General features: G+C 54.6%; 1 protein-coding gene across 1 annotated transcript; it reads right to left on the bottom strand.

The window, feature by feature from the left end:
- Nucleotides 1-481: 481 nt before the first annotated feature.
- Nucleotides 482-8635, bottom strand: IK (IK cytokine, down-regulator of HLA II). The gene is made up of 19 exons (XM_009707159.1): nt 8575-8635; nt 8237-8329; nt 7693-7752; nt 6948-7115; nt 6749-6863; nt 6444-6514; nt 6284-6330; nt 5863-6026; nt 5635-5743; nt 5160-5199; nt 4530-4749; nt 4153-4171; nt 3557-3645; nt 3205-3278; nt 2614-2671; nt 2080-2168; nt 1655-1763; nt 929-963; nt 482-509 (listed from the first exon to the last, which is right to left on the bottom strand). The coding sequence occupies exons 2-19, from the start codon at nt 8290-8292 to the stop codon at nt 482-484; spliced, it is 1551 nt and encodes a 516-aa protein (XP_009705461.1). The 5' UTR covers nt 8293-8329; nt 8575-8635.
- Nucleotides 8636-8973: the final 338 nt, after the last annotated feature.

Raw genomic sequence — 8973 nt, 5'->3', positions numbered from 1 at the left:
TTGGGGCTGTTCCTCTGCCTGTACTCACCCCACACAAGGCTCTCATGTCCTCCCTGCACACTGAGGCAGATGTTGCTCAACTGGGATTAAATCAGCAAATTCAATTATTTGGGAGAAATAATCTGGGGCTTGATAGGGGCTGCTGCCCCCCACCCCAAAAGGCTCCCACAATAAAAACCCATGAGACCCAAGGCCTGGTGGGTGGGAGAAGGAGCCCAGCCCAGGTTCTCAAGTGTTTGAGATGTTCTCAAAAATTTAATGCAGTTTTATTACAGCTACAACATTTACACAACAGGCTATACAGCAAACACTGGAGGGGACAGCCTCAGCACAGCCCCGCAGTGCAAGGGGGGGGGGGGGGGGCGTATTGCCTAGCCCAGCGCAGCAAGTGGACGGCATGGTGGGCAGGAAGGGAACACCAGCAAGCTCTGGGGCTCCTAGCAGGCCAGGATTCCAGCAGCTGGAGGAGAAGATACTGGCATCAGTACTTGGGACGTTTCACTTCAACCCTGGAAGAGGCAGAGGGGCAGAAGGGTGGTGAGGATGCAGGGCAGACAGCTTCATCACCCTCCCATCCAGACCACAGCACCGAGGTCCACAGTTTCACCCCACAGAACAGTGGAGGGAGCTCCAACAGCTCCTCAGGGCACCCAGCTGGATGGGACAGAACTGTCTGGTCAAGGAAGAGCCCCAACACGGCCCCAGGGTCTGCTCAGCACCCACCCATGGCCCAGGGGAGAGGTGCCTTGCAGGCTCTGCTGAGCAGCCCGAGGGGACCAGATGTTCTCCACTCTCCTTCCAGCCCCACTGCCAAAAGCCAGCAGGGAGGTCTCTGCCCCCCATGCAGCCCCTGGGTGAGGTGGCAGGAGACAGCCAGGCCCCAGCACTGCCCTGCAGCCAAGCCAAAAGCAGAGACAACTTTACTAACCCATCAGCCTCCAACTTCTTCCTCTTCTCGATGATCTGCAGAAAAAGTACAAAATCCTGTTACCCTCAGGGGAGCTGGCTGGCTGCCCGCCCACAACCACAGCAGAGGGGGTGTAGAGTGCAAGATACACCCAGGGAGAGCTGTAGCCAGACCAGAGCAAGCTGAGGTGAGTTAAATTTGTCCGCAAGCTGCCTGAAGTCTAGAGAAGCTTGGCCTGTTCCCTCTTCGCTCTATTTTAGCCAAAGACCATTTGTTCTCACCTTCCCCATGCCCATCCCGTAGTGCTGAGGTGCTCATGGCCAGCTCACCCTGCCAGGAAACCCCCCAACTCTGCTGGTTAGAAAACCAGGAGCCACTAAACATGCCTTGTCCCCTCCAAGCCCCCTCAGATGGCTTTGAGCTGCCAGTTTTGGACACATTCACCTGCGGCAGAGCCTACAGCAAAAAGCCCCCAATCGGGACTGCTCCCAGGGCAACAGCTCCAAATGCAGCTCCAGATGCCTCTACAGTTCTGAAGCCCCAAATGTTTCACTGATGCTCTCACAAGGAGAAATCCAGCTTCCAGAGAGCCAGCCTTGATGCACACTTGCGTGCCAGCAGTGCCTGGCTGCCAGGACATGGGCTGGACCAAAGAGCTGTGACTAGGACAGCAACGGCAGGACGAGGTGGGAGCTCTCCTGGCAGCTCACAGCCTAAACAGGCGATAGCCCAGCACCGGGCACTCACCGCACTGATCTTCTTCCACTGCCGGTCCAGCTCTGCCTTGTCATTTGTCTCCTTGAAACGACGGGTTTTGCGTCCCTCAGACATCTTGATCCCATACTGGAAGGCCGCCCTGGGGAAGGAGCAAGACTGAGCTCAGTGATCGCAAGGGACCCACAGCCTGCCAGGGGAACGGACACATCTGCCCCAGCCTTGTGCCTGTACTCCAGAGCTCGCTTGGGCCTCTGAAAGCAGCGGCTGGGCAGGAGTCCTCCAGAGTGATACTTAAGAGCAAAGACGAGCCACCAGGCCCAGGATCCACAGCTCCTCTTCAGGTCCTGACCAGGGAACCCCCTTCTTGCTTTAAGCTCCCCGAGGACCCAGGTTTGGCCAGCATGACCACCCCCACCCAGAATCCTTGCTCAGCCCCTCACAAGGGCAGCACTCACTTGGGCAGAGCCTCCTTGTTGTTCATATATTCGCTGTACTCCTCCTGGGTGTCAAAGTCCCAGCGGCCCAGGGGTCCTTTCTTGTTACCCTGCAACGAAAGAACAACTCGGAGCAGCTCCTTAGTTGATGCTGGCCAGGGCTTCTCACACAGCTCCGCGTGCCCAGGCGAAATCCCAATCTCTCATCTGCCCCAGTTCAATGGGCTTGCACACCCAGTCTGGCCTTGGCTCTGAGATACTCTCCCCGAGAAGTCCCAGAGAGGAGATTCTGTGGAAGAGGGAGTTGAGATGGACTAGCACACCTCCTCAGCACCTCTTGGTCACGTGCTAGTCTCCCGCACGTTCGCTCCCTGGGACAACAGATCCCTCCCAGACCCAGACACACAGCAGATCACCAAACCCCCAAACACATTCGACACCCAGCTGCAGGGCATTCAACCCCTCTGCACAAGCCTGCTTCTCTCCAGTGGGATCCTCTCAGCCTGCACTGGTATCTAGTTTGCTGCCTGGTCCCAAAAGCTGGTAAAAGCATACCTGATCCATTTTGCTGTAGTCCACCTCTTCGTCGCTGTCCACAGCCATATCATCCATTCTGTAAAGAAAAGCAGAGCAAGGAAAGGGTTTAGAGCCAGGCTGGTGGGAGCCATCTCTCGCGGCCTCAGACCAAATGCATTCAGTTCCTGGTCCAGAAAGAAGTTCCTTCAACTGCAAGCTCTTGCAGGTGAGCTGTACCACAAGGGCATCCAAGACTGCAAATGCTCGTAAGATGACTCTGCAGGTTGAAAGCTGTTCCTCTTCTGCCGAGGGACTGCTTTGCAGCCAGACCTCAATCAGCATACGAATTACCAGGGAACCCAGCAGACTACCAGCCACCTCAGCCTCTCCCTGGCACCAAGGGGCAGCAGGCTCTAGGTAGCCATTTATAGCAGAGACCAGCTAAGAAAAGGCCAGGTCTGCCAGAACCAAGGACTCGGGGAGCATTTTAACAGTAGGTTGCAACCCCAGACAAAGCCAGGCCCGCTCCTCCCAAATAGTGGGGCTGCTGTTCCAAGTTCTTTCTGCCAGAGAAGAGCAGCCCCTCGGCACACCCTGCTCCCAACCCATGGCTTCTTGCTGCTTCCTTACGTAGCAGGGTAGCACTCGGCGTAGCTGTTTGACATGCCAAAGAAGTCCCCCAGCTGCTTCTTGTCTTCTGGCTTCTTCAAGGTGACAACAGTCAAGGAAAGCACCACCACGTAGCCTTACAGCTAAGGGCTGAGCACAGCCAGCCAAAGAGCCACCTCCTACCCTAACGCAACCGAATTGGAGGCTGCAGAACTTATATTTGGTGTATGAGCAGCAAGGTTTGGGCGGCATTTCTCTGCTACAGGAGGAAGAGCCCTCCCAAGTGAGGAAGGACAGCAACACAGCCATGCTTGGGCAAGGCCTGCCTGCAAGGGAAGCCCCACCCTGCAGTTGGCCAGGCTGGCACAGACACTAAAGGATATGTCTCTGTTCCTTCCCAGCCAGCAGCTCCAGCAAACTTCTCGTTGATGGACTTGATGAGCTCCTTGGCTGAGCCAGGTCCTGGGGCAGAGAGAGGAGCAGGCTGAGTTTTGGGGGGAGAACACCTCACTGCAATACACACGGGGCTGGGCAGAGCCCTGTTCTGAACAACCAGCTCACTGGGAGGGGGCAACAGGCAGAAGCAGGGCTGCATATGAGGTAGAAGAGGAGGAGCCAGGAGAACATCAGGGAGCATCAACCAGTTCCAGCACAGACAGGGGTGGGCTGATCCTAGAAGACCCTGAGTCCTCCTCAGCTTACAGCCAGCATAAGGCTGTTTGAGCTGGCTGGCTGTCAGGGAAGGATCTGCACACACACACTCAACCCAGGCTGGCACGCAGCAGCCTGTCGGAAGAAGACTCTTCACCCCAAAACCCTCATGGCAGGCAATTCCCTCTGTCATAGCACTTTCTGGGAGAACAGGGAGCTCATGCAGGCCAACAAGCCAAGCAGTTCTGAAATCTGCAACCCTGTACAGCCTTGCTCAAACATCCAGCCTCATTCAAGTGTCCACACCACTTGACTCACCTTTGTCGATGTCTGTGGGCTGCAAAGAAAAGGGAGAGATACGATGTCACCCGAGAGGGCTGAAAGCAGGCAAGTGACAGTGCTGCAGGACTTGCAGCTCCACTTTAAGACTCTTTTTGGCAGGTACACAGAGCTGAACCATAAAAACTACTGGCTTGTGCTAGGCCTGCCTTGCTTGCTGAAGGAAAGGACAAGCACTCAGCCACCCACCAGCCCCTGGCTGGAGAGACAGAGCTCAGCAAGAGCTGGACACTGGCACATGTGGGAGCACAATCAGAGACACTCAGTCACCAGAGCGACCCCACCAACCCACAGCTGCACTCCCCAAAGGGTAGAGATCAGGTGGGACAGTCCAGGTTTCATGAGCAGAAGCTCACCTCATCGTCAGCCTTGGGCTTCTCAAAATAGCTGTGCCTCTTCTTTTCCTCCTCCCGCTCCCGGTCACGCTCCCTGTCCCTCTCACGCTCCCGGTCTCTGTCACGTTCTCGGTCCCTGTCACGCTCTCGGTCACGCTCTCTCTCACGGTACCTCTCCCGTTCCTTCTCCCGTGGCATCTTCGCAGTGGAGGGCACGTAATCCCCAATGTCTTCAAATATGCTAGAAGTGGAAAAGAGCCTGCAGTTATGGCTGCTGCAAGAGAAGAGGCCATAACCACCTCCCTTTGAACTGGAACCTAATAAAGGAGCACGCAGCACCAACGCTGAGAGCTAAGGATGCCCACTAGAACTGGCTTCTAGATCTGTCAGTGCTATTGCTGCATTTCTGTTCTCTTCTGCTGCCGGGACCTGCTTCTTGTGGTCCAGGACAACAGAGAGTCCTTGCCGGCCTCAAGCCTGAAATCAAAACCAGAGCTTGCCTCCAGCCTTGTCCTACAAACCGCAGGTCCAGAGAGGCAGTTCGCTCCAGAAGCACGAAACCCAGCCCTCTCCAAACGTGGTGCGCCAAAAAAGACATTCCTTAAGGCAGAGAGCTGTGATCCCACAACTTGTGGGCAAGAAGGCACTTACTTCATATCAGCTTCAGGGGGCTTCTTTTCATCCAGCTTCCCTGCAAGGACACAACAGCAGTGAGAGGCATGTCATCCACTCCGCCGCCTGCACTGTTTCCCTGTCTCCAGTCTGGTTTCCAAGCCCCAAGAGCAGCAGGCCTGGAGGATGTCCTGACTTCCTCTTCAGTTACATCATCATATTTAGCCCCTCAGGAAGTCATTTTGTCCCTCCCCAACAGGGGGATACTTCCCTAAGGAACTGGGCCTTAACCAGGAAGAGGAGCAGCAGGAGGCACCCTTGCAGCTTAACTTCTCAGCAGCCAGTCCCCTGCAGTCCTGCTGCAGAACACTGCTCAGGGAGCTATAGGAAATCACTGTCCTCTAAGTCCAGTGCCTCATGGGGCAGGGGAATGCAGCAAACCAAACCACATCTCATTCTCTTGGGATATGCTTCACGCATTATGTCCTACTACTTGGTGCCCTTCAGCTCCTACCTTTGTCTTTCTTCTTCAGCTTCTTGTTGCGGGTCCCTTGCCTGAGATAGGAGAGGATCTGCGTCAATTTGCTGATGACAATGTCATTGGTGGTAAGCGTGGTCTGTGCCTGAAAGAGAAATGCCCGAGGAAGTGTTCGACTCCCTTGACAGGGAACCTCTCCTGGCAAGACGTGCTCTGCCCAATTCAGATCAATGTGGCCAAGCAACCTGGACAGTAGCTGGGTACCTCCATGGTGGGGCAGTCAGCCTTGCTCCGGATCAGCGTGGTTGGGATATCAGTGTCGGCATACTCATCATCCAGATCTACCACATAGGCCATTCTCCCTGGCAGGAACAGCTCATTCCGCTCGTAGGCCTTGTTCTTGAACAGAATGCGGTAGATGTTGCGACCTGGCAGGGAAGGAAATGCTTGGGAGAGCTGCTCTTACAAGAGCAATGGACAAGCCCATAGTGAAGCCCATTCTGAAACATCAGAATTACCACCTGGGAGACACACTTCCTCCAGCCCTCAAATTCAGGACGCCTACACCCCAGACTCTCCCCCTCCAACGACTAAAGGTTTTCATTTCTCCATTCACTCTCCAGGATTTCTCCCACATTCATGGCACAACACAAGCTGGGGAACAGCCACATCCACACAGTCTTACCCAGCCTGGTCTTAAACTCAATTTTGTTCTCAGGATCTTCATCTTTCCTTAACAGAAACAGAAAAGAAACAGAAGTATTATGCTAAGCATATGCCTCCTCTGCATCCCTCCTCTCTGGGAGGCAGCTGCATCCTGGAGTGCAAAATCCTCAGCCACTCACTTAGTTTCTTTCTGGGGCTTCTCCATCATTTCCTCCTCCTCCTTTTCCTTGCTGGCAATCTCAGCCCGTACCTGGCCACAGAGTAAATCCATGCATTACAGACCAGTCCATGCCACTGCTGCCCATCAGAACCAGTAAGCCCACTTCCACCAGCTCCGCAATCCTTCATAAATCTTTCCCAGAAAGAGAAATCAATACCGACGAGACTGAAGCACCCGTAAGTGGCCACTACTACCCTCTGCCCACCCTCTCTGCCTGTGGGAGTGGACAGGGTAGAAGAGCAGCATGGTGATATCTGTGCTCACCTTCTGCAACAGCGCGAAGTCCAGACCCTTCACCAAGTGAGTGTGCTCCATGTCACCACCCAAGAACTTGGACTCCTGGATCAACTGTCTTCTCTTCTCCGCAGCGGATTTATCCCTGTGCAACATAAATGGAGCCAGTTACGAGACAGCCCCTCTGCAGCAAACTGGTAAGACAAGACCGTGCCACAGGCTCACGTACGCCTCTGCTGTCGGCCCCACAGCCCTGTAGTTGGCAGTTGTGCTGATCAGCTCCGTTTCCTCGTAGTCCTTGTTCACACCATCTCTCCTCTCCTTGGCTCGATCCCTGTACTTCTCGGCCAACTCCCTCTCACGTTCTATCTCCTGCTGGCGCAGCTTTGCGTAATAGCTGGGATTGGAAAGACAGCTCAGAGTTAGAGTGACATGTTCACACTTTTGACACACCCATCACGTAACAGCCCCCAAGGCCCTATATACGCCTGTTCTGCTCCCAGTCTCTTCCCCAAAAATAGACTAAAGCACCATGGGACACAACACGCTTGGAGGACACCAGACAAGATGAAAGTGCTGTACTGAGACTAACTAAAGAGGAGATTAGTGTTTCCTTTCAAAGGGAAGGGGTCAAGTGCAGACCTGCTCCACAGATGTGCCCCAAAAGACACAGTCACCATTACCAGTGCAGACGTCCTACCACTGCCCTGCTCAGCCAGACACCCACCGAGCCTCTCACGCTTCTTCCAGAGGTGAAGTTTCACCCCTATCCTGCTGCCGCCCTCCTACATCTGTTCTGACAAGCAGTGACAGTCACTCAGTCTGAACTCTTCTCACTCTCCTTGGCTCCAAAGCCCCCAAATAATCCAGGTCACTCAGGGTCCTCTTTGGCAGCCCAAGAGCTCAGAAGCTGCTTCCATGGGAGTGACATGATGTACGAAGACAATTCCTGATGCATCACTTTCCCCATTTACCTTTTTTTCTTCCTCCTGCGAGCAGCTGGGTCTTCATCTTCATTGTACTCCCGGGGCATCCTGGAAAAGGGTGAGAAACCACATGTACAGTCTGCAGAGCCACAAACACACAGGCAGCTAGACAGAACAGTCCCTCAGACACAGCAGGGTGCCAAGATGCTTAAAGATGGAAACAGTACAGTCCCATTTCTCCCTAATTCCACTCTGTCAGCAGGGAGAGGAGAGCATCAACTTTCACAGAACAAAGACTAAATCTGTCTCCTGCACAAAGCATCTTAACAGCCTTGCAAGACTCACTCTGTTATTTACAGCAGTCCTGACCCACCTGTTTCTCCACTTAACACACGCATGTACAGCTTGCATGGACCCAAGCACAAAGCAAGGCTGAGGTCTGCTCCTCAGGTCCTGCCTGCACACTCATTAGCAAAAGCCCCTTTAGATACTTCACTACAGAGCGCAGGGGTAGAGTCAGGCAGGAAGGGAGCCCCAGAGCGAAAGCGGACATGCTTTGTCACACAGTCCTGTGAAATAGAGTCCTACTCACTCATGGTGGCGAGATTTGGATGGTGGCGCAGATGTTGGCGCAGCCCGCGGGGTCATGAGAAGCTTTCTGAAGTCTTCATTGGTCAGCTTAGACCTGCAAGGAAGAGAGGAAACAGAAACTGTTATCCCCCCAATGAGCTTTCACAGTCTGACGGCTTCCAAGGAGGCAGAGGGTTTGCCAGCATGTGTACAACAGAGTCGGACAGAGTCCCTCCTCCTTGTGGAGGGAGCCCAAAGGCTGCAGTACAGCAGTCACTCCCAGCCTCTAGATATGGGAATCGTCCTCTGGCCCCACAGTCCTGGTCAAGTCCCGCTCCAGTGCCCCGGTGTTGTACTCACTGGTGGAAAGATTGTGAGTCATCCACATCGTGGCCATCAGGGGCCAGGGGGTTGGAGAACGGTTCATCTGGGGGACAGAAGAAAAGAGAGTGCTCAGAGTCTGCCTGCATGGCTTCAACCCGCCTGCAATCCCCACAATCCTCCCAGCCTGGTCCCTGCTCAGGAACATGGAAGGGAGCAGTGTTCACCCACCACAAGTGTTCACCCTGCCAAGCCCAGGCCACCGACGCCGTGGGGTGACCTCACCAGAGCACATGGAACGAAGGGGTCCTGGTGCCACTGCCCATCATGAAACCTTCTGCTCCCCCAACGCGAGTGACTCTGGACCCTCCCAGAGGGTGTTCTTGTGCTTCCCTGGAACGTGACCGCTGTGCCTCCCCCTCTCGTCCCCCACTTTCC

The sequence above is a fragment of the Cariama cristata genome, unplaced genomic scaffold (genome assembly GCF_000690535.1).
Source record: "Cariama cristata isolate BGI_N322 unplaced genomic scaffold, ASM69053v1 scaffold24250, whole genome shotgun sequence".
In the NCBI taxonomy this organism is placed as follows: domain Eukaryota; kingdom Metazoa; phylum Chordata; class Aves; order Cariamiformes; family Cariamidae; genus Cariama; species Cariama cristata.
The sequence above is the reverse complement of the archived record's forward strand: the minus strand, read 5'-3'. Positions and strand labels throughout refer to the sequence as shown.